Source organism: Lepisosteus platostomus, chromosome 24 (genome assembly GCF_059453375.1).
Source record: "Lepisosteus platostomus isolate fLepPlt1 chromosome 24, fLepPlt1.hap1, whole genome shotgun sequence".
NCBI classification, from domain to species: domain Eukaryota; kingdom Metazoa; phylum Chordata; class Actinopteri; order Semionotiformes; family Lepisosteidae; genus Lepisosteus; species Lepisosteus platostomus.
In genome coordinates, this window is record NC_142634.1 from 18,012,518 (window position 1) to 18,038,144 (window position 25,627).

The 25,627-nt window shown below is 52.3% G+C and overlaps 1 protein-coding gene across 2 annotated transcripts; it reads left to right on the forward strand.

The window, feature by feature from the left end:
- Positions 1–25,347, forward strand: sez6l (seizure related 6 homolog (mouse)-like). Of its 2 annotated transcripts, XM_088618254.1 has the most exons (17): positions 2–229; positions 15,234–15,767; positions 16,228–16,364; positions 18,442–18,637; positions 18,726–18,911; positions 19,036–19,207; positions 19,422–19,588; positions 19,750–19,944; positions 20,160–20,298; positions 20,915–21,111; positions 21,441–21,635; positions 22,470–22,661; positions 23,030–23,224; positions 23,364–23,399; positions 23,526–23,640; positions 24,078–24,183; positions 24,350–25,347. In XM_088618254.1, exons 1-17 carry the CDS (start codon positions 76–78, stop codon positions 24,377–24,379), a joined length of 2,946 nt encoding a protein of 981 aa, XP_088474380.1. In that variant the 5' UTR covers positions 2–75; the 3' UTR covers positions 24,380–25,347. The 2 variants fall into 2 exon arrangements, with proteins under 2 accessions (XP_088474381.1, XP_088474380.1); XM_088618255.1 differs by lacking the exon at positions 19,750–19,944 and having other exon boundaries at positions 1–229.
- Positions 25,348–25,627: the final 280 nt, after the last annotated feature.

Genomic DNA, 25,627 nt, shown 5'->3' on the forward strand with positions numbered 1-25,627 from the left:
GGGAGAGGGAGAGGGAGGGAGAGAGAGAGGCAGGAGGAGGCAGCCGCGCACTGCAGCGCTCAGTCCAGCCGAGCGATGGAAGAAGCGCAGCGCAGCGACCCGACCCGGCGAGCGGCTGTCCCAGAGAGCGGCCTCGGGGCTCGGGACATGCGCGCTCCGTGTCGGCTCGGACGGGTCCGGAGAGCCGTCTTCTGGCTGGGGCTGCTGTGGGCACTCGGGCTGGCCCAAGGTAAGCGGCTCGGTTCTGGTTCTGGTCCGGCGTGCCTGTGGCTGGACTGTGCCGAGAGAGAGGCGGGTCGGACGGGCGGGGAGTCACCTTCACTCTGCCGGGTCGCGGTCTTGTTTACTCGAAAGTTGCGCTGCTCTCCGTGACCAGACTGTGCGATCTGAAAGTGCGCGAGTGGGCAGAACCCCCGTGTAGCGGCATTCCCGGGAGAACCGCTCCCGGCGCCCGGACCCCTGCCCCCCGAGGGACCGAGTTATTGATCGGCTCTGACCGGTCGAGGGGCGGTCTGGGATCCTCCTCGCCTCACGTGTTGGGCAACAGCCGGGGGGTCCCCCCGCGCCAGGGCAAGCGCGAGCCGCCCGCGGTCTGTACGGCGCGTGGAGCCCCGTGTCCATGTGCACGCGCGGGCCTGCGGTCTTCACGGACCGCTGTGACTGCGGCGCGAGCCGGCGCTCGGCGGCACGCGGGGAGATGTCTAACACGAGCTGCACAACGTGCATGAAGTGACGCGCGCTGCTGTTAGAGGCGTCGATGTTCTTGAAACTCAATTTGAAACGTTTATTCTTCTTATTTACACTACCTGTGTAAAACGATCGGTATTCTAAAACCTCCAAGGCAAATAATAGAAAAAAAAAACATTGCAGTAGCTTACAGCACGAGTGGAGTGCTCTGACACAGATACAGCTCTAGACTCTTACACTGGAGTCGAGGACACCGACACAGATACAGCTCTAGACTCTTACACTGGAGTCCAGGACACCGACACAGATACAGCTCTAGACTCTTACACTGGAGTCCGGGACACCGAAACAGATACAGCTCTAGACTCTTACACTGGAGTCTGGGACACCGACACAGATACAGCTCTAGACTCTTACACTGGAGTCCGGGACACCGACACAGATACAGCTCTAGACTCTTACACTGGAGTCCAGGACACCGACACAGATACAGCTCTAGACTCTTACACTGGAGTCTGGGACACCGACACAGATACAGCTCTAGACTCTCACACTGGAGTCCGGGACACCGACACAGATACAGCTCCAGACTCTCACACTGGAGTCCGGGACACCGACACAGATACAGCTCTAGACTCTTACACTGGAGTCCGGGACACCGACACAGATACAGCTCTAGACTCTCACACTGGAGTCCGGGACACCGACACAGATACAGCTCCAGACTCTTACACTGGAGTCCAGTACACTGACACAGATACAGCTCTAGACTCTTACACTGGATTCCAGTACACTGACACAGATACAGCTCTAGACTCTCACACTGGAGTCCGGGACACCGACACAGATACAGCTCTAGACTCTCACACTGGAGTCCGGGACACCGAAACAGATACAGCTCTAGACTCTCACACTGGAGTCCGGGACACCGACACAGATACAGCTCTAGACTCTTACACTGGAGTCCGGTACACCGACACAGATACAGCTCTAGACTCTCACACTGGAGTCCGGGACACCGACACAGATACAGCTCTAGACTCTCACACTGGAGTCCGGGACACCGACACAGATACAGCTCTAGACTCTCACACTGGAGTCCGGGACACCGACACAGATACAGCTCTAGACTCTCACACTGGAGTCCGGTACACTGACACAGATACAGCTCTAGACTCTCACACTGGAGTCCGGGACACCGACACAGATACAGCTCTAGACTCTCACACTGGAGTCCGGGACACCGACACAGATACAGCTCTAGACTCTTACACTGGAGTCCGGGACACCGACACAGATACAGCTCTAGACTCTTACACTGGAGTCCGGGACACCGAAACAGATACAGCTCTAGACTCTTACACTGGAGTCCGGTACACTGACACAGATACAGCTCTAGACTCCTACACTGGAGTCCGGTACACTGACACAGATACAGCTCTAGACTCTTACACTGGAGTCTGGGACACCGACACAGATACAGCTCTAGACTCTCACACTGGAGTCCGGGACACCGACACAGATACAGCTCTAGACTCTCACACTGGAGTCCGGGACACCGACACAGATACAGCTCTAGACTCTTACACTGGAGTCCGGGACACCGACACAGATACAGCTCTAGACTCTCACACTGGAGTCTGGGACACCGACACAGATACAGCTCTAGACTCTCACACTGGAGTCCGGGACACCGACACAGATACAGCTCTAGACTCTTACACTGGAGTCCGGGACACCGACACAGATACAGCTCTAGACTCTCACACTGGAGTCTGGGACACCGACACAGATACAGCTCTAGACTCTCACACTGGAGTCTGGGACACCGACACAGATACAGCTCTAGACTCTTACACTGGAGTCCGGGACACCGACACAGATACAGCTCTAGACTCTTACACTGGAGTCCGGGACACCGAAACAGATACAGCTCTAGACTCTTACACTGGAGTCTGGGACACCGACACAGATACAGCTCTAGACTCTCACACTGGAGTCCGGGACACCGAAACAGATACAGCTCTAGACTCTCACACTGGAGTCCGGTACACTGACACAGATACAGCTCTAGACTCCTACACTGGAGTCCGGTACACCGACACAGATACAGCTCTAGACTCTCACACTGGAGTCCGGGACACCGACACAGATACAGCTCTAGACTCTCACACTGGAGTCCGGGACACCGACACAGATACAGCTCTAGACTCTCACACTGGAGTCTGGGACACCGACACAGATACAGCTCTAGACTCTTACACTGGAGTCCGGGACACCGACACAGATACAGCTCTAGACTCTCACACTGGAGTCCGGTACACTGACACAGATACAGCTCTAGACTCTCACACTGGAGTCTGGGACACCGACACAGATACAGCTCTAGACTCTCACACTGGAGTCCGGGACACCGACACAGATACAGCTCTAGACTCTTACACTGGAGTCCAGGACACCGACACAGATACAGCTCTAGACTCTTACACTGGAGTCCAGGACACCGACACAGATACAGCTCTAGACTCTTACACTGGAGTCCGGGACACCGACACAGATACAGCTCTAGACTCTTCTAGTCCCTGTGGAGTCCAGCACACTGACACAGCCCAGTCATAGACTCTTACAGGCCATGTGGAATAATCATACACAATCCATAGAACATGAGATGGGCTTTGTTTCTTAAATATGCTTTGTCTTCCTAAATGTGGCAGACGATGAATTCATTTACATTACGGACTGCCTGAACTGTAGGGAAATTAATGACTTGAAGCTCCTCCCTGCGGTCTTCAGATTGTTAACAGCCTGTATCTCCAGCTGTGCTCTGTGCTCTGATCCTACAGTCTCTCCTGTTGCTCCCTCATGGCCCTCGATCAGCTCCTGCTCGCACAGCTGAATAATTAGGTCATTAAGCGATGGCCGCAGTTGTCATCAGGTCAGCAGACACTGTGTGCTGCTAACAGGCAGCTTCCCCTTTATCACAGCGAGATAACGATGGGGCCGACACACTGGGAGTCACACATCTGGTTCCTTCGGCTGCTGTTTCAAATTGATTTTCAACTAACTTGATTGGCATGGCCAATAAATTACTGTGTTGCCCAAGAAATATCAATTAGCAGAACATTTCCAATCATCCACAATAGTGACAGACTGCTGTTGTCTGAGAGGCTCACTGTCTGCTCCTTGAGCTTTGAACGCACACGAGGACCAGGACACAGCACACACCTGGCTGCCCAGAACAACAACAGTAACAGTAATATCGCTGGCCGGGGGCAGCAGGTCCGACAGCAGGAGAGCAGAGACAAGCTGAGTGGACATGTGACCTGTGATTGGATCGTGTATCTGTGCGCCTCATTTGTGATCAGATCGTGCCTCTGTGTGCCTCTGTGTGATTTGTGATCAGATTACGTGCCTGTGTGATCTGTAATCAGATTGCATCCCTGTGTGCCTCTGTGTGATCTGTGATCAGATTGTGTGCCTGTGTGCCTCTGTGTGATCTGTGATCAGATTGCGTGCCTGTGTGCCTCTGTGTGATCTGTGATCAGATCGCGTGTCTGTGTGCCTGTGGATCTGTGATCAGATCGTGTGCCTGTGTGCCTCTGTGTGATCTGTGATCAGATTGCGTGCCTGTGGATCTGTGTGATCTGGAAGTCCAAAGGCTGACTCTCTGACTTGGCTGTGCTGTTCTGGAAGGTTGTGAGGATTCCCTGGGCTCTGACCAGCTGTCATGGGCCTCATAGAGATGGGTGGGACAGACAGCGAGACCAGAGGTCCTTCCTGACTCGATCAGACTCTGCTGAGCTTTGTCTTGGGGTTATTTTGGTCTCTGTAAAGTTGAAGTGATGCAGACCGACACAGAACAAGGACAGGCCCTGGACAGAGAGCCGACATTTTACACAGCACTGTAAATGAGATCTTACTGGTACATTGTACAATTACTGTATAAGACAATTGCTCTTGATATAAATTCTTATTTTTTTACTCTATATCCTACCATTCTGTTTGCTTTTTTATTTTTATTTGTTCTAATTATTGGTTCCATTGCTGTCTGGGTAACAGCCATCCGTCTCACTGGTGTGGAGTGACTGGGGTCAGTGGGCCCAGGTGTCCAGCCTGTGAGTAGCAGCTGTCAGTCTCACTGGTGTGGAGTGACTGGGGTCAGTGGGCCCAGGTGTCCAGCCTGTGAGTAGCAGCTGTCAGTCTCACTGGTGTGGAGTGACTGGGGTCAGTGGGCCCAGGTGTCCAGCCTGTGAGTAGCAGCTGTCAGTCTCACTTTTGTGGAGTGACTGGGGTCAGTGGGCCCAGGTGTCCAGCCTGTGAGTAGCAGCCATCAGTCTCACTGGTGTGGAGTGACTGGGGTCAGTAGCCCCAGGTGTCCAGCCTGTGAGTAGCAGCCATCAGTCTCACTGGTGTGGAGTGACTGGGGTCAGTAGCCCCAGGTGTCCAGCCTGTGAGTAGCAGCCATCAGTCTCACTGGTGTGGAGTGACTGGGGTCAGTAGCCCCAGGTGTCCAGCCTGTGAGTAGCAGCCATCAGTCTCACTGGTGTGGAGTGACTGGGGTCAGTGGGCCCAGGTGTCCAGCCTGTGAGTAGCAGCTGTCAGTCTCACTGGTGTGGAGTGACTGGGGTCAGTAGCCCAAGGTGTCCAGCCTGTGAGTAGCAGCCATCAGTCTCACTGGTGTGGAGTGACTGGGGTCAGTGGGCCCAGGTGTCCAGCCTGTGAGTAGCAGCTGTCAGTCTCACTGGTGTGGAGTGACTGGGGTCAGTAGCCCCAGGTGTCCAGCCTGTGAGTAGCAGCTGTCAGTCTCACTGGTGTGGAGTGACTGGGGTCAGTAGCCCCAGGTGTCCAGCCTGTGAGTAGCAGCTGTCAGTCTCACTGGTGTGGAGTGACTGGGGTCAGTGGGCCCAGGTGTCCAGCCTGTGAGTAGCAGCCATCAGTCTCACTGGTGTGGAGTGACTGGGGTCAGTGGGCCCAGGTGTCCAGCCTGTGAGTAGCAGCTGTCAGTCTCACTGGTGTGGAGTGACTGGGGTCAGTGGGCCCAGGTGTCCAGCCTGTGAGTAGCAGCTGTCAGTCTCACTGGTGTGGAGTGACTGGGGTCAGTGGGCCCAGGTGTCCAGCCTGTGAGTAGCAGCCATCAGTCTCACTGGTGTGGAGTGACTGGGGTCAGTGGGCCCAGGTGTCCAGCCTGTGAGTAGCAGCCATCAGTCTCACTGGTGTGGAGTGACTGGGGTCAGTGGGCCCAGGTGTCCAGCCTGTGAGTAGCAGCCATCAGTCTCACTGGTGTGGAGTGACTGGGGTCAGTGGGCCCAGGTGTCCAGCCTGTGAGTAGCAGCCATCAGTCTCACTGGTGTGGAGTGACTGGGGTCAGTGGGCCCAGGTGTCCAGCCTGTGAGTAGCAGCCATCAGTCTCACTGGTGTGGAGTGACTGGGGTCAGTAGCCCCAGGTGTCCAGCCTGTGAGTAGCAGCTGTCAGTCTCACTGGTGTGGAGTGACTGGGGTCAGTGGCCCTGTCTTGCCAGAGTGTGTTAGTGTCCTGTAAAGAGCACTGGTAGAAGCCATCAGGCCTGGAAACGTGTTTCTCTTACCTGCCTGTAGCACCGGCTCATCTCTGCCGCGTCTGTGCTGGTGCTGCTGTCTGCTCCTTGTTGAGCTAGCAGGAGTGGTGGAGCTCACAGGACTCGTTTCCACATGCTCACACGAAGGGCAGCTGGCCAGAGAGAGGGCTGCTGATGGTGCTGACCCTGTTACGGTCGGTCCGTTTTCTTCTCCTGCCGCTGCTGGTCATATGTCCAGCTACCCCACTGTCCTTCTCCACTTCCCTGCCTCTCTCGCAGATGAAAAGTGCTTCGGTCTCCCTGAGGCAAATTAGTCTCATATCTTTATTCATTTCCAACTTCTCCCTTCTCTCACCTAATTGCTGTAATGACGTCCTCTGGCTCTGAGCCCTGGGGGTCAGTGAGGCAGTGAGACAGCAGGCGAGATGTGTTCACAGGCAGCCTGCTGCTGAGATAGGCAGCCCGCACACTGACCAGGAGAGACTGGACAGCCTCCTCTGACTGACAACAGAGCAGGAGAGACTGGACAGGCTCCTCAGTCTGACCACTGATCAGGAGAGACTGGACAAGCTCCTCTCAGACTGACCACTGACCAGGACAGACTGGAGAGGCTCCTCTGATTGACCACTGACCAGGAGAGACTGGGCAGGTTACCTGCACACTGACGAGGGGAGAGACTGGACAAGCTGTGTGTCCAGTAGACAGTGCACTGACCAGGATAGACTAGACAGGCTTCAGCCAAGAGCTTGGTTGAAACACAATGCACAATGTCAGCCTCACAGGACCAGTGTGGCCAGATTGGTGCGTTTCTCTAGTATTTCTCTGTGTCTCTCGCTTCCTCTCAAACTCAAAGTGCTTCACTGTGTGAGCAGTTAGGGTTTAGACAAAGGTTCAAGGAAAGGTATAATTTATCCCATGTTTCAATCGACAGTTATTAGAGGAAACTACAGCGGAAATAACAATATGGGGAGAGAGAGGAGTCAGGAGCACATGGTAAAAATCCTTTTCTTGGATTATGATCTTGAAATAGTTCGTTCTTATCGTGGTGAAGTGGAGATGGTCTGGAGAGGTTGTGTTATTAAGTTATCCATGAGAATTTTGTTGAAAGACATGAGGAATAGCTGACTGGCAGGCAAGCAGTTAACGTGTTAATAAGTTTCTGCTGGCTCCATTGCTGGAGTTGGAATGCCGCAGAGCTGCTGAACAAAAGGAGCCTCATCCCACTAATCGCCCAGCCTGAACACTGACGCTTTGTGAGCACGGCTCGGAATTCGGAGCGCATTTCAGAACCACGGCTCTGTGGACAGTTCCCTCCAGCTCCAGCACTGCTGGCCAGATCGCCATAGTATAGAAAACCTGTAAAACAGGCTTGTGGAGGAATGAGCACAACGTGTTCAATATCAAGAAGAATTTATAATCTATTTATTCCTCAGTAGCAGGGTATGTCTTATCTATCATCTATCCCACTCCCTCTTTACTTTCCTCTCTCTGCCTCTGCTTCTCCCCACTGGTGGTGGGAGCACAGCCTGTCCTCTCTGGGCAGCCAGGTCTGCCTGTGTCCAGTTTCTATGGCCAGGCTGTGGTCACTGAGCCTGTACTTTAAGAGGGTCTGTTTCTTTTTGCTGTCTCTTTGTTTCTTCTGCTGTCTCTTACCCTGATCAGATATTCAGCTAGTGTGTATTGTCTGTTTAGGATTCTGTAGCATTCCAGTTTGTGTGGTGCTTGTCCCACTGGGACACACTCTCTTTCCCTCTCCCTGTTTACCTCTCTCTCTCTTTCCCTCTCCCCCTCTCTCTCTCCCTCTCTCTCCCCCTGTCTATCCTGTTGTGTGGGGCTCTGGCTGCCTGCCTGTGCTAATGACAAGCGGGGCTGTTCAAGCCTGGCCATCAGCAGGGTTGTCATGCTCTCTCAGTGACAGGCTCTGAAAGGAAGCTGCCCCAGGGGGTACTCTGGCAGAGAGCATGTGGGTATTCTGTGGGAGAGCCAGGCGCAGCTCTGCAAGATGCCTCATTTCCTGCAGAGAAAGTGCCTCTCTCTCCGGGTGACTGGGGAGCTTTTAATGTTCTCAGGATCAAGAGTCTTGTAATGTTGTCTGATACAGAGTGTGAGACAATTACACATTTAATCTAGTCCACTGTCGAGCACAGAGGATTTCTGGTTATGCTCCCCTCTGTCCCCATCTCTGTCTGTCTGTAGTGTGTATCATTCTTCTTTCCCTTCACTCTACCTTCAACAATGCCAAATGACTTAGGCGCAGCAGAACAAAATCGCCTCCGTGCTTGTGGCCTTCAGTCATTCACACGCCTCTCCTGCCTTGTATTCAGAGTGCAGAGTGCAGCTCATCCCCTCAGCCGAGGAGAGTGAGTGAGGCGGAGAGCAGGGCAGCAGGAACAGCAGAGAGAGGGAGAGGGTGGCAGAGCCAGTGTCTGCCTCTTTGAGCGCTTTGCTGCTCTGTCCTTTGCAATTAAAGATCTTGTAAGCAAACACAAACACTCCATTTCTCCAGGGATCTCGAGCCTGCACTTACCGAGGAGACTGAGGATGAGTGTTACAGGGTACTGAGACCCCAGTTCACAGCGCACTGAGACCCCAGTTCACAGGACACTGAGACCCCAGTTCACAGTGCACTGAGACCCCAGTTCACAGCGCACTGAGACCTGGTACAGGTTAGGTTTGGGCTCATCATGCAGTTCTGTAGTAAAAGCAACATGAGGCTCTCAAGATGTGATTTTGAATCCATCTGCACAGCAGACACAGGACTGAAATCTTACAGAGTCCTGTAAGAATCTCCAGCCTCGTGTCTTTTCCCCTTGTGTTTGAGATGAGGCGAGCAGAAGAACCGTGCTGCTGTGTGTCAAGGCTGGAGGAGTGATGACAGGAGGATCAGTGTTTCCCTGAGCACAGTGCAGCAGGATTAGAGCTGGGCAGGTTCAGGGCTGGCATAGGAGCATCACACGGAGCTAAGAGGATGACAGCTTCAGCTGAAAGTAAACAGACCAGAAAACAATGGAAACAGAGAAGCTTAGTGAGCTGTAAGTGCCTGGATGTGTGATACAGTAATCCAGCTGGTCTGTCTATGTCTCTCTCACTCCCTGTGTCCATCTCACTCTGTGTCTCTCTCACTCCCTGTGTCCATCTCACTCTGTGTCTCTCTCACTCTGTGTGCTATCTCACTCTGTCCCTCTCACTCTGTTTTCTCTCTTCCTTGATCCAGAATTGGGTACAAAATAATTAACAAGCATAATAACCTTCTACACTGAAAGAAAAAGGAAAGCCAGGTCAGGAATGTGCCTGGCCTGGCCTGTGTGTGTCCAGCACTAGCTCTGTCTCTGACCCTCAGGCTGTGTCTCCTCTCCCAGAGTGACCCTGATCAGTCCGGAGTCTGGTAGACAGTGGTAAGAGATAAGACAGGTTTTCATTCTGGGGAAAAACAGTTCCCACATGTCTGTATACCTCTCTCAACTTCTCTCTCCTGGCATCTTATATAGCTGTGATCTCTGGGCTGATAGGTCTGTCTGTATCCTCTTTCTATGGCCAGCCTGTGGTCATCACGTTGTGCTCCTGGTTGTGTGTGTCTGGCGAGAGCAGACAGTGCGAGGGGGACCAATTCTACTCTGTCTCTGCTCCGTCTCTTCAGATCTCATGTTCACTCTCACCCAGACTGACTGCTTGATTCTTAAAAGTGCTAATGACTCTCTCTCTAGTGCTAACTGTGTTAATTGAGATTAATTGACTTTGATGATGTTGTGTGTTTTGGGTGAGGGCTGTTGTGTGATCCCCTGTGTTCTCCAGGCTGCAAAAGGATTGATGCCTTTTTCAGACACTGCATTAATTCTGTTATTCACACTCTGGAAATACACACAAATGTGTGTCTTTGTTAAAATGTGCTTTTGGTACCTGTGTACATGTGCAATTAAGATTTTATGTGTAGTCTACAATTATTATACAGTAGTTTTCTGTGTGTAGTGTAAATAATCTGTTTTGTGTGTATAGCTTGAGTGTGCAGTGTGAGTATGCTTTGAGTAGTTTGTGTATATTGTGTGTAATGTGAGTAGTGTAAGTATGCTGTGAGTAGTGTGTGAGTATAGTGTGTGTAATGTGACTAGTGTGTGAGTGGTGTGTGAGTACAGTGTGTAGATGTTTGCTTAGCAGTTGCTTCTTCCTCTCCAGAGGGGAAACAGAGCCCTCTCCCCATGTCAGACTTCAGATAAGCCCATCAATAATTCAAAGTGAGATTCTGGGGAGAGACTGCGGAGGGAGAGACAGTTTCTATGTCTGAAAGCCCTTCATCTCCTGCAGGCTGGCAGGCTGGGGGGATCACACAACATCGTTAAACAGCATCATGCCACCCTGCCCTGCAGCCTCTCAGCTCTGATGCAGGACTGCTTTTCTCACACTTCTTGAGATTGAAGGCTTCATTGCTGTCGCTGATCCTGGGCCGAGACTTTAAGGCCTTTCCAGGGTCTGTGGGGAGGTCAGACACGTTCCCAGGTGAAGCGTTCCACTGGCACCAGAATTCCATGTGAGCTGTGCCCGGCAGTGCCCACGCGCTCAGTGTGTCTTCGAACCCCAGCCGCACGCAGCGGCTGTCTCCTCTGGGTGCCCCACTCCACTGCTGCTCGGACCGCTTATTTTTAGCAACTGGGTCAGCATGACACAGCATCCATCGTACACACGTGCACGCACACACACAGGGAGACGGATAGAGGGAAGAGACAGTGAGAGGGGGGAAAGACATGGAGGGGTGTGGGCACGGAGCAAAGGCGACAAACACAATCTATCACCCTGCATCCACACTCCTCCTCACTCCGCACAGGAGCTGCGGTATGGCCACGTCACTGCATGGCTCAGACACCTGGCCTGCTCTGTGTCTGTCCGGCAGACGTCTTCAGCTTTTCATGTTAATACCAATCCCGCTCTGGAGCCCGGAATTCTCCAGTGGGCAGGAGGAGAGAGACGGGAGACGTATCCCAGGCGTGGTCTGTGGTGGAGGGTTGGGACCTGGAGACAGCGAAAGGCCAAGTTCGCAGGTGTCACCTACCAGTTCACATGGTCAGTGTTAGCCCTGCTGAGAGCCCAGTGCTGGGGGAGTCCACACGGTCAGTGTTGCTTTGTCAGGTGAGTAGAACAAGCGCCCAGGACTGAGGATCCGTTAGGAGCACCCGAATGAGTATGGTGGGCTACTCTCCTCTCACTCGTGACCCTTTGAATGTTCTCATCATCTTATTTACAACCACTGTCACTGGAGGCAAAATGGAAAGAGAGAAATCTGTCATTGCTCTGAGATCACTGGAGCAGTTTTACCAGCTGTGCGCTGATGAATGTTACATTAGAACAATTGCTGCGAATTAATAGCTAACAATTAATGATAAACGTTACAGCAACCAGTATCTGGTAATTAAAACTGTCCTTTGAGAGGGTCTCCTGCAGCTTATTCCTGTCCCACCTCAGGGTGTCAGTAATTAGAGTCTCTCCCCTGCAGGGTACAGAGCCTCACGCAGTGTCTGATCAGCAGCAGCGTGAAAGGAGACACAGACAGTGGTGGAGTCATACAGGGACACTCAGAGACGAGCAGGCACTCACACACCCCCGTCCCATTCACAGCCTTCACAGCGAGGAAGTTCTCACACACAGTACGACCCACCACAGACCTCCTGCCTGATCCCAGGACAGAGTTCTACAGGCTCAGGGTGAGGAGACATGGTTTCCTATTGGGCTCAGGGTGAGGAGACAGTTTCAGTCTCGGGCTCAGGGTGAGGAGACACAGTTTCACTCTCGGGCTCAGGGTGAGGAGACATGGTTTCCCTATTGGGCTCAGGGTGGGGAGACAGTTTCACTGTCGGGCTCAGGGTGAGGAGACACAGTTCAATTGCTGAATTTTCTTCCACCTCAGCCTTAATTAGCTGTGTGGCACACAGCTAATTAAGCTCAGCTGTGTGTAATCAAGATCACTGTTCGCAGGTTCTGTGGACAGGGAACTGTGCTGAAACACTGTAGCTCTACCAGGGATGTTCTGTGCTTCTGCCTGGGCTGAGGAGACCTGGCCTGGCATCATCATTGAGGCTTGTAACTGACCAGACCACTCTCCCCTGGCGCGGACTCATGTTCATCAATTAGTGTAATTAACCGTCACCAGTAAAGGTCAGACGGTGGATGAGAAGGAAACCTTCACACATTTTAAATCAATTAATTAATAGGACACTAATGGAAATGTAATGCAACATGAAATCTTAATTCAGTGTAGATGTACAATGCTGAACACTGTGTTATTAAATGGCATGTGGTGCATTTTCAACTAAGTCATGTGGGAATATCTGGTTAATGTATTTTCCCTGAATCAAACTAAAAACATTAACATGCTGTGTTATAATCACCATAAAAAATTTCACTGATGTTACTTGTAGATTAAATCCGTCAGTGTTTTGCAGAACTGCAGAATAAAATCTCTCTCGGCTTTTCAGTTTCTGAAGGAATGTTTTTTTTGTTTTTCTGTCGACGTAAGAATGGACACAATTATCAAGTGGGCATGTTGAGTCTGCAGACAGCGAGCTGCTGTCGCCCTGCATGTTGGACTAGTGAGTGTTGCTGACGTAACAGTGCAGTGACAGCTCACTTCTGTACCACTGCGACAGCACTGACCACAGTCCACACAGGGTGAGCCGGCAGAAAAATAGTACAACTACACTCTGTAGGAGCAAATATTATGGTACTTTAAAATCCCATTTGAGATCTTGCTGGTCATTCCCTGCTTGACTCACACACCCTGACTTCACATCCCAGGAAAATATAGTCCTAGCTTCACCAGAAACATTGTTGTGAGGGACTCATCAAGTTTGTGCTGAGAAATTGCTGCACTGTGTTCAGTCGTGCAGTAGCACAGGGTTACAGACCTGGAAGGCAGTGTGTTCAGTAGCTCAATTTCAGTGTACTGGACTGCAGTGAATTCAATGGCTCAGTGTTAGAAGCTGGGACTGCAGTGTGCTCAGTATCTCAGTGTCGGTGTGCTAGACTGCAGTGTGTTCAGTAGTTCAGTGTCAGTGTGCTGATCTGCAGTGTGCTCAGTAGCTCAGTGTTACAGTGCTGGACTGCAGTGTTCTCAGTAGGTCAGTGTCGGTGTGCTGGGCTGCAGTGTGCTCAGTAGCTCAGTGTCGGTGTGCTGGACTGCAGTGTGGTCAGTAGCTCAGTGTTACAGTGCTGGGCTGCAGTGTGTTCTGTGGCCCGGTATTACAGGCCTGGGCTGCAGTGTGCTCAGTAGCTCAGTGACGGTGTGCTGGGCTGCAGTGTGCTCAGTAGCTCAGTGTTACAGTGCTGGGCTGCAGTGTGCTCAGTAGCTCAGTGTTACAGTGCTGGGCTGCAGTGTGCTCAGTAGCTCAGTGTTACAGTGCTGGACTGCAGTGTGCTCAGTAGCTCAGTGTTACAGTGCTGGACTGCAGTGTGTTCTGTGGCTCGGTGTTACAGGCCTGGGCTGCAGTGTGCTCAGTAGCTCGGTGTCGGTGTGCTGGGCTGCAGTGTGCTCAGTAGCTCGTGTTACAGTGCTGGACTGCAGTGTGCTCAGTAGCTCAGTGTCGGTGTGCTGGGCTGCAGTGTGCTCAGTAGCTCAGTGTTACAGGCCTGGGCTGCAGTGTGCTCAGTAGCTCAGTGTCGTTGTGCTGGGCTGCAGTGTGCTCAGTAGCTCAGTGTTACAGTGCTGGACTGCAGTGTGCTCAGTAGCTCAGTGTTACAGTGCTGGACTGCAGTGTGTTCTGTGGCTTGGTGTTACAGGCCTGGGCTGCAGTGTGCTCAGTAGCTCAGTGTTACAGGCCTGGGCTGCAGTGTGCTCAGTAGCTCAGTGTTACAGTGCTGGACTGCAGTGTATTCTGTGGCTTGGTGTTACAGGCCTGGGCTGCAGTGTGCTCAGTGGCTCAGGGGGTTGCAGTGGTGTGTTCAGAGAGCTGCCTTTCTTCGTGTGTCATTATCCAGCCCTGTTGTCAGCCCAGTGTATTGATCCTCTCTCTCAGCAGCCAAGTTGGCTCAGTGTCAGACAGGCTGTTCAGCACAGTGCATTCATGCTGAGTTATAAATTTAAAAATACATTTCTGAACACATCAGATGCCCCTGGCAGAAGGGTGAACCAAAAATGTCAGCCTGTGTGTCCTGTGTGTGTGAGGGAGAGAGAGCCTGTGTCCTGTGTGTGTAAGAGAGAGAGAGTCTGTGTCCTGTTTGTGTGTGTGAGAGAGCCTGTGTCCTGTGTGTGTGTGAGAGAGAGTCTGTGTCCTGTTTGTGTGTGAGAGAGAGAGAGTCTGTGGCAGCCCAGTATGTGATCTCCTGTCACAGCCTGAGGAACAGTGAGTCTGTCTCCCAATAATGCTCCTTCTGTCTACAGTATATGTAAATATTTTATAATATGTCATTGTTGTAAATGTCTGTAGATTTTATATTAATTTTATTTTTTGTTTTGTTTCATGTGAATTTCATTATTTTATTTGCTTTGGCAACACTGATTGTACCCATCGATCATGCTAATAAAGCACCTTGAATTGAATTGAATTGTCTGTGTCCTGTGTGTGTGTGTGATAGAGAGCCTGTGTCCTGTGTGTGTGTGAGAGAGAGTCTGTGTCCTGTTTGTGTGTGTGTGAGAGAGCCTGTGTCCTGTGTGTGTGAGAGAGAGCCTGTGTCCTGTGTGTGTGTGTGAGAGAGCCTGTGTTCTGTGTGTTTGTGAGAGAGCCTGTGTCCTGTGTGTGTGTGTGAGAGAGCCTGTGTTCTGTGTGTTTGTGAGAGAGCCTGTGTCCTGTGTGTGTGTGAGAGAGCCTGTGTCCTGAGTGTGTGTGAGAGAGCCTGTGTCCTGAGTGTGTGTGTGTATGTGTGTGTGAGAGAGAGCCTGTGTCCTGTGTGTGTATGTTAGAGAGCCAGTTGCACTTCTCCAAAGATTCCTCACATTGCTGACACATGTTAGCTATGACTCATCCCTGGAGTTTGAATGGAGGGAATTTGAAAGTCTTGATGTTCTTCCAGGTGAAGCTCCCCAGACTCCTCCCTCGTCACCGGCCAGCCCTCAGGGCTCCCTGCTGGGGGCTCTGGGGCAGGGGCAGCCGCCTCTCAGCGGTGGGGAGGTCGCAGGAGATGCTCAGGAGCTGCTGGAGTCCGTCCTGGCAGAGAGGGATTTCCTGCTCAGCAAAAAGGGGGCCGCGTTTCCTACAGCTCTGCCAGGAGACTTGAACCCCAAACGCATCCTGGCTGAGGTGGGGCGCCGAGGGGGGATCCTTTCTTCTAAACAGATTAGCGCCGCCCGCAAGAGACTGAGACCCCACGAGACGTCTGCAGCTCCCCAGCTGCTCACCCCAGGACCCACAGACAGAGAGCCAACAAGAGCCTCAGTTTCCCAGTGGCACTTTACGACTGGAACCCCAATGCCCAGCGTCCCCTCACTGCTCACTGCAGACATACCCCCCACACTGACCCCTGGGAATGAGGAAAGACCAAATGCCTCCGCCCCCACTATCGACACCATGACAACTGTCGCTAGCTCTGAAACCACGCAGGCTACAGGTAAGAGCCTGTTTGACTATCTAGCAGGCTGCCTGTCTGATTGTCTGTCAGTCCAGCAGGCTGTCTGTCTGATTGTGTGTCTGTCAGTCCAGCAGGCTGTCTGTCTGATTGTGTGTCTGTCAGTCCAGCAGGCTGTCTGTCTGATTGTGTGTCTGTCAGTCCGGCAGGCTGTCTGTCTGATTGTGTGTCTCAGTCCAGCAGGCTGTCTGTCTGATTGTGTGTCTGTCAGTCCAGCAGGCTGTCTGTCTGATTGTGTGTCTGTCAGTCCAGCAGACCTCCCGCCTGATTGTGCGTCTAGCAGATTGCCTGTGTGTCAGTCAAGCCTCTGTGTATCTGTGTATCTCCCTGTGTGGCCTCTACAGGAGAGCTGCGCTCAGACTGGCTGAGGGCTGTCTGTGTGGGTCCTGTGACAGTGAGTTTGGTATTGTACTCTCTCCTGTTTGTCTCTCTTGGATCGCAGTGTCCAGGTGCAGTGTGGGTTTCTCAGACCCTGAAGGCCATATTGACTCCTCGGATGACCCCCCTCCACCCTCTGGGAGCTTGCTGGAGTGTACTTACACTGTCACTGTGTACACTGGCTACGGAGTGGAGCTGCAGGTACATTCTGCACACTGTACCCCAGCACTGCACACTAACACACTGCACACTGTACCCCAGCACTGCACACTAACACACTGCACACTGTACCCCAGCACTGTTCACTAACACACTGCACACTGTACCCCAGCACTGCACACTAACACACTGCACACTGTACCCCAGCACTGTACACTAACACACTGCACACTATACCCCAGCACTGCACACTAACACACTCCACACTGTACCCCAGCACTGTACACTAACACACTGCACACTATACCCCAGCACTGCACACTAACACACTCCACACTGTACCCCAGCACTGTACACTAACACACTGCACATTGTACCCCAGCACTGCACACTAACACACTGCACATTGTACCCCAGCACTGCACACTAACACACTGCACACTGTACCCCAGCACTGTACACTAACACACTGCACACTGTACCCCAGCACTGCACACTAACACACTCCACACTGTACCCCAGCACTGCACACTAACACACTCCACACTGTACCCCAGCACTGCACACTAACACACTGCACACTGTACCCCAGCACTGCACACTAACACACTCCACACTGTACCCCAGCACTGCGCACTAACACACTCCACACTGTACCCCAGCACTGCACACTAACACACTCCACACTGTACCCCAGCACTGCACACTAACACACTGCACACTGTACCCCAGCACTGCACACTAACACACTCCACACTGTACCCCAGCACTGCACACTAACACACTCCACACTGTACCCCAGCACTGCACACTAACACACTGCACACTGTACCCCAGCACTGCACACTAACACACTGCACACTGTACCCCAGCACTACACACTAACACACTGCACACTGTACCCCAGCACTGTACACTAACACACTCCACACTATACCCCAGCACTGTACACTAACACACTCCACACTGTACCCCAGCACTGCACACTAACACACTGCACACTAACACACTCCACACTATACCCCAGCACTGCACACTAACACACTGCACACTGTACCCCAGCACTGCACACTAACACACTCCACACTGTACCCCAGCACTGCACACTAACACACTGCACACTGTACCCCAGCACTGTACACTAACACACTGCACACTGTACCCCAGCACTGCACACTAACACACTGCACACTGTACCCCAGCACTGCACACTAACACACTGCACACTGTACCCCAGCACTGCACACTAACACACTGCACACTGTACCCCAGCACTGCACACTAACACACTCCACACTGTACCCCAGCACTGCACACTAACACACTCCACACTGTACCCCAGCACTGTACACTAACACACTGCACACTGTAGCCCAGCACTGCACACTAACACACTGCACACTGTACCCCAGCACTGTACACTAACACACTCCACACTATACCCCAGCACTGCACACTAACACACTGCACACTGTACCCCAGCACTGTACACTAACACACTCCACACTGTACCCCAGCACTGCACACTAACACACTCCACACTGTACCCCAGCACTGCACACTAACACACTGCACACTGTACCCCAGCACTACACACTAACACACTGCACACTGTACCCCAGCACTGTACACTAACACACTCCACACTATACCCCAGCACTGTACACTAACACACTCCACACTGTACCCCAGCACTGCACACTAACACACTCCACACTGTACCCCGGCACTGTACACTAACACACTGCACACTGTACCCCGGCACTGTAACTAACACACTGCACACTGTACCCCAGCACTGTACACTAACACACTGCACACTGTACCCCAGCACTGCACACTAACACACTGCACACTGTACCCCAGCACTACACACTGTATCCCACACTGTACCCCATACTGCACTCTGTACCTCACCACTGTGTACCAGATGTGTAACAGGACTGTCCTACTGTACTGTGACTGTAGCTCCTCTTGTATCTGTAAAAAATAAGCTGATTAAAAAGTCAGAGCTGCTCTTCTGAGGATGAGGTCAGTCAGTAAACTAGTATGTACTGTATGTTATTGTCCAAGTGTCTATGGGAAATTCAGGTCATATGTGTCTCTTTTCCCCCTGCAGGTGAAAAGTGTAAATCTGTCTGAGGGAGAGCAGCTGTCAATCAGGGGCGTAGATGAGGGTGGGGTCCTGCTTGTCCTGGCCAATGAAACACTGCTGGTGGAGGGTCAGGTGATCCGCAGTCCAACCAATACCATCTCGGTCTTCTTCCGAACATTTCCCGAGGGGGGGGTGGGAACCTTCCAGCTGCACTATCAGAGTGAGTCTGGGCCTTCCTGCCCTAACTCTTCCTTTAAAATGCTGCAGAACTGTTTGTCTGTCCATGTGTGATGATGTTTGTGTGTTAGTCTTCAGGCTGAGCTGTGCATTGCCACGGCGTCCTCACCATGGCGATGTGTCAGTGCTGGACCTGCACGCAGGCGGCATGGCGAAGTTCCGCTGTCACCTGGGATACCACCTGCAGGGGGAGCCCCAGCTCACCTGTCTCAACGCCTCGCGGCCACACTGGAGTTCCCACGAGCCGACCTGCCGGGGTGAGGTGCACAGCGTCCCCTAGAGGATGGGTAGATATTGTTCATTCCAGTGAAGACTGGACCTGTGGTGCAAACACAAGCCTTTAGAAACTGTTTTCTCTCTCTGCTCCGCTCCCTCCGGCAGCGCTCTGTGGAGGGGCAGTGCAGAACGCTACAGTGGGCAGGGTTCTGTCCCCCTCGCCCTCCACCAGCACGAACGACAGCACTGCCATCAGCTGCTCGTGGACACTGGAGGCCCCTGCTGGACAGAGACTGCACCTGCACCTGGAGAGGCTGGCCCTGGGGCCCACAGACAGGTGTGCCAGTCTGTACCAGAGAGAGAGTGTCAGTCTGTGTGATAGAGAGAGTCAGTCTGTGTGATAGAGAGAGTGTGTGACAGAGAGTCTCAGTCTGTGTGATAGAGAGAGTGTGTGACAGATAGAGAGAGTGTCAGTCTGTTGTTGTGTCTCAGTGAGTCCGAAGGCCAGCCTGGCAGTGTGTTAGTCTGTCAGTGCTCTCTCCCCCTCTCAGGCTGGTGTTGTGGAGCGGTCTGGACGCAGGGTCAGTGGTCCTGTTCGACTCAGGCAGAGGTGGACCAATACCATTTGAGGGGGTGATCAGCGAGGGCCCAGCTGTCCGTGTCCAGTTCACTTCTGACCTCCCACAGCCCCCCGGTGGCTTCAACATCCGCTATGAAGGTGATCCCTCTGTCCTGTTCTTCCTCACTCTCTGCCTTCTCCTCTCCCCATCAGTCTCTCTGCCTGTGTGTCTCAGTCTCAAAGTGTGCAATGAAGGTGCTCCAGGTCTCCTAGATTCACATCCTAATCTCTGTCTCTCCTCTCTCTGCTGTTTCTCTCAGCGTTTGAACGTGGGCACTGCTATGAGCCCTACTTACAGAATGGGAACTTCACGACCTCTGACCCAGGGTATGGGGTGGGGGCAGTGGTGCAGTTTAGTTGCGCCCCAGGTCACTCTCTGGAGCAGGGTCCCCCCGTCATCGAGTGTGTCAATGATCGTGACCCCTACTGGAACGACACCGAGCCACTCTGCAAGGGTACAGACTGACGTTCTGACTGAGTGACACTGTCACACTGATCGAGATACTCTGAGACACTGTCACACTGACACACTGACTGAGACACTGAGACATACTGACACATTGAGACACCGACACACTGACTGAGACACTGTCATACTGACACACTGACTGAGACACTGGCTGACTGGCTCTTCTTTGTGTATTAAGTGTCTGTCTCCTTGCTCCCTCAGCGCTATGTGGAGGGGACCTATCTGGCCCCAGTGGGGTGATCCTGTCCCCAAACTGGCCAGACGCATATGGGGAGGGTGAGGACTGCAGCTGGCGGATCCACGTGGACGAAGACAGACGCATCCTGCTAGACGTCCAGCTGTGAGTGCCGCGCGGTGCCCGCTGCCCACCACACACCCGGCTCTCACTGCCACTGCCAGGGTGGCAGGCTTCCTTGTGCCTTGACCGCTAACCCACTGGACTGTCCAGGAGGGAGCTGTTGTGTCTCACTAACTCATCTTGAGCTAAACTCCTGTCCCTGCCTCAAAGTTTCCTCCTTCCCTTCCTCACACCCTCCACACTCTCCTCCTCACCCTCTTCACTCTCCTGACTCTCTTCCTCCTCTCTCTTCTTCACGCTACTCACTCTCAGAAATCTTCTCACTCTCCTCCTAAATCTTCTCACCCTACTCACTCTCCTGAATCTCCTCCTCACTCTCCTGAATCTCCTCACCCTCCTCACTCTCCTGAATCTCCTCACACTCCTGAATCTCCTCACTCTGCTCCTCACTCTCCTGAATCTCCTCTCTCCTCCTAAATCTCCAGAATCTCCTCACCCTACTCACTCTCCTGAATCTCCTCACCCTCCTCACTCTCCTGAATCTCCTCACACTCCTGAATCTCCTCACTCTGCTCCTCACTCTCCTGAATCTCCTCTCTCCTCCTAAATCTCCAGAATCTCCTCACACTCCTCACTCTCCTCTTTCTATCTCTCTCAGTCTGAACCTCAGCGACAGTGATATTGTGACGATTCTGGATGGTGACGAGGTCACGACCCGCATCCTGGGACAGTACATCGGGGGAACCAGCCCCTTCAAGTTGTCGTCCTCGACCCCTGACCTCACCATCCAGTTCCACTCCGACCCCGCGGGGCTGCTGTTCGGGAAGGGGGAGGGGTTCATCATCAACTACATGGGTGAGATGGAGGAAGACAGTGGCAGGAGAGGCTGAGATAGAAGTACAAAGAGTGAGAGGAAAGACTGTATCTAAAATGTGTTAGATACACTCTCACTGTACAGCAGTCACTCTGCGTCTTCTGTATTATACAAGCAGAAGTACTGTACTCACGCACTATGACTTTGCTGCTTTGGGGGTACACACCATGCAGTACTGGTGCAGACTGGCTCAGCGTATCCCGGGGTTCTGGGAGCCTGTATCCATCCACTGGGAGCCCAGTGCTGTGAGCAGGGCCTGGGCCTGTGTGTGTCTCAGCCCAGGGTCTCTGTTGTCTCGTCCCGGTTACAGAAGTGTCCCGAAACGACTCGTGCTCAGACCTGCCAGAGATCCAGAATGGCTGGAAGACAACATCCCACGCGGCGCTGGTCCGAGGGGCCAGGATCACGTACCAGTGTGACCCGGGCTACGACCTGGTGGGCCGGGAGACCCTGACCTGCCAGTGGGATCTGAGCTGGAGCAGCCAGCCCCCCTTCTGCGAGAAAAGTGAGTGCGAATGAGAGAAAGAGGCAGAGTAAGATTGAGGGAGAGATCTGGGACCTGTAAAGTGTGGGTCTGTAATGGAAAGTTACTGAAGAAAAGTGTTTTTATGGGCAGAGCTGTGTTGTAAAAGCAGCTGGATTCTATGAACAAAGTGTGATTGTACCCAGCGAGTCAAGGGCATGGGATGTTCTAAGATTATGTTTAAAAGGCAGATGCAAAACTGCACGTAGCTGTCTTCTCTGTCCTTCAAGGCTAAGATCTACAGTATAAGGACTGGAAAATTACTGTCTCGCCTGTCTTTGTATTACTAACCAACCAGAATGAAGTAAACAAGTTGAGGTGTTGCGTCAGCTAAGTGTATAAAATAAGGGACCTTTCTCTATTTTACTTTGGAAATCAGCTCCCACTTGCTGCACAGACTGGTGGTTGCTGTTTTTCCCTATTGCCCAATATGTATAAATGCCTTACTGAGTGAATGAGAACACCTTTCCTGGACAGGTCCAGCTGAGGGTCACAGCCCTGACAAAAGGTCAGCAGGAGGTCAAACCCTAATCTGGCCCACGCCTACCCCCTGCATGATAGCGTCATGCTTCCTGCTAACTCACTGGCATGTTTCAGCTCACTTGTCCACTCATCTAGATACTTTGCCACAGTGGCAGTCCCCTGGCTCAGCCCTAACCAAACGGCCCAGTCCTCGGGCGGGTTGTCCTTCTCAGCACACTGAGCTGTTCTCCACCGTGATTACAGCTGAGACCCTGGCTTCTGGTGCGAAACGGCAGGATTAACCCTGGGATCAATTAACTCCTGACTCGCTTTCTCCTGTGCTGTCTCTCCCAGTCATGTACTGTTCAGACCCTGGCCACGTGGAGCACGCCACACGCACACTCTCTGACCCCAAGCTCCTGGTTGGCACCACAATCCAGTACACCTGCAACCCTGGTTACGTCCTGCAGGGTGGGGCTATTCTCACCTGCTACGGCCGTGAGCCTGGCACCCCAGTGTGGACGTCACGCCTGCCACGCTGCGTCTGTGAGTCTCCGAGATGGTCAGGAGGGCGGGCAGTCGGTCAGACACACAGACACAGTCACACTGTCGTCTTCTGAATCCATACACCTCCGAAATGAAACACTTTTCTCAATGTTTCTTGGGCATTCAGGGCCATTTCCTGTGACACTGTCTTTGCAGTAATGTCAACACCTGTCCACCGTCATCTCCTCCTCTGCCTCTCCTCCTGATCTCTTCGCCTCCTCTGCCTGTCACTCCTCCCCTACTCTCGCCTGTTTCTCCCCTAACAATTCAATTCACTTCAAGAAGCTTTATTATTAGATTTTAATTCTCTTTCTCCTCTCCTCTGTCTGTCTGAACCCTGTCCATCATCTTCTTTCTCTCTCTCCCAGCGGAGGAGTCCGTGTCCTGTGAGAATCCAGGGCTCCCGGAGAATGGATACCAGATCCTGTACAAGCGGCTCTATCTGCCTGGAGAGTCGCTCACCTTCATGTGCTACCAGGGCTACGAGCTGATTGGAGAGATCGCCATCAAGTGCATCCTGGGAAACCCCTCCTACTGGAGCGGGCCACTGCCACTCTGCAGGGGTGAGGCCGCAGGGAGGCAGGGGCTGTTAGCGCACGTACTGTACACACAGAGGCCATGAGGAGCACACATTTGTGTTAGCAGGAGAAGGAGAAAGGTGCCTGTTGAGATGTTGACTAACTGGACATTGTTGTCTCACAGCCAGCCAGGACTGCTTTGACAACCATGCGCTGGAAGGTGAGTCCGCCTGCGTCTGTGCCTGACTCCCCATCGCAGTGTCTGTCTGTGAGTCTTGCTTAGTCTGTCCTGCTAATTCTCTCGCTCTGCTCCTGCCTCCCTCTCCATCTCCCTCTCCTTCTCTAGTGGCAGAGGCAGCTGCAGACTCCTCTCTGGACGGTGGGAACATGGCTCTGGCCATCTTCATCTTGGTCCTTCTGCTTTCTGTCCTCCTGGGGGGAGCATATGTCTACGTCACAAGGTCGGTACCCCGTTCGCAGAGCTCTGTATCTGCAGACAGACTGCGGAGGCACACTGAGCTGTGTACCACAGAGCTCTGTATCTGCACACAGACTGCAGAGGCACACTGAGGTGGGTACCACAGAGCTCTGTATCTGCACACAGACTGCAGAGGCACACTGAGCTGTGTACCACAGAGCTCTGTATCTGCACACAGACTGCAGAGGCACACTGAGCTGGGTACCACAGAGCTCTGTATCTGCACACAGACTGCAGAGGCACACTGAGCTGGGTACCACAGAGCTCTGTATCTGCACACAGACTGCAGAGGCACACTGAGCTGTGTACCACAGAGCTCTGTATCTGCACACAGACTGCAGAGGCACACTGAGTTGTGACCTGACTTACAAAGACATGATCTTTTGATGAATCCTCACCGTGTGATCTTGTGATTCCTAGGTGCCGGTACCACTCACACCTGAGGCTGCCCCTGATGTACACCCATCCCTACAGCCAAATCACTGTAGAAACAGAGTTTGACAACCCCATCTATGAGACAGGGGGGGTAAGTAAGGATGGGGAGGAGGTGTGACTCTAAGACCATAAAATAAACTCCAGTCTAGCTCAAGTGTAAAGAATTAGAAACCTGTACAACACTGACCTCACATATGACAACTTCTAAACTTGAGACTTGGTAATGTGTCCATAATCCTTCTTTCTCTCATTTGCAGGACACAAGGGAGTATGAGGTGTCAATATGAGGAACCCCTATACGTCCAACCCCTCCGAGCCTGTCCCCACCCCCCGCCCCAAATGTAAATACCCCCCCACCCCAGAGCCTGTGAGTCCGGACTCGCTCTCTGTGAAAGGAACAGCACACTGACGCGCAGGGAGAGAGAGAGAGAGAATGAGAGAGGAAGGTTGAAGGGAGAGAAACGAGTGGAGAGAGAAGATGAGAGGGAGAGAGAGGGAGTAAGAGAAAATTAAAGAGAGTAAGAGAGGGAGAGAGATTCCCTTTGCATTGCCTGACACACAGCTCTTTAAAAACAGAGGCTGGCTGGAGTGTGTTAGTTCTTTTGGAAAAGATTCTGAATTAAAAGTCACTGCTAAATTATGAGGACTCGGCATTAGAAAGCTCATGATTCCTCACTCATTGAATGAGCACTGATGCTGTACTTGGAGACTGAGAAGATGCCCTGAACTTTAGAACTATCCACGCTGAGACACACTAACAGGGATAGACTGTCCCCTCTGACACACACTGAAAAAAACAGAGACACTGTCCCCTCTGACACACACTGACAGAGACAGACTGTCCCTTCTGAGAAAGTGACATAAACACAGTTCAGAGAAACACCGATACACAGTTCCCACTGTGACCCTGTGACACACAGCTCAGCTCACTCACAGAGACTCTGTGTGTCCAGCCTGTCAGTCTGGGACAGAAAGGGTCAGTGTGTCCATCTTTAGTCTCCCAGTTAGTCTGTCCTTTCTAATCCTACTGCTCTGCCTCATTTGTACAGGTTTGTACTGCAGCTGTTTTTAGCAAAAGGTTATGTTGTAGTTTCTGATCCCATATGTCTATTAAACGAATAAATTGAAAATATTTATTTTAATGTACATGTGATGTTTTATGCTGAGTATTGTAAATTTTCATAAAATGAACGCAAAAGATTTCCCTAAATAAATGGTAAAATAAAATAAAAATGACAATACAATCTTTTAAAAATGTGTGTGTACTCTTTATATGTTTATGTGCGCTGTGATGGCTCTCTGGCTAAGGATCTTCACCTGTGGCTGGAAGGTTACCGGTTTGTATCCTGCGGCCAGCAGAGGAATCCTACTCTGTTGTGTCCCTGAGCAAGGCCCTTAACCCCAGCTGCTCCAGGGGTGCCATATAAATGGCTGACCCTGCGCTCTGACCCAAAACTTCTCTCCCTGTCTGTGTGTCTCACAGAGAGCAAGTTGGGGTATGCGAAATGACAAATTTCTAATACAAGAAACTGTAT

Excerpts from the sequence above, each read along its gene's own strand:
- sez6l (XM_088618254.1), top strand. The coding sequence starts at position 76 with ATGGAAGAAGCGCAGCGCAGCGACCCGACCCGGCGAGCGGCTGTCCCA. Across the intron at positions 230-15,233 it reads GGCACTCGGGCTGGCCCAAG|GTGAAGCTCCCCAGACTCCT; the intron begins GTAAGCGGCTCG and ends ATGTTCTTCCAG. Across the intron at positions 20,299-20,914 it reads ATCCTGCTAGACGTCCAGCT|TCTGAACCTCAGCGACAGTG; the intron begins GTGAGTGCCGCG and ends TATCTCTCTCAG.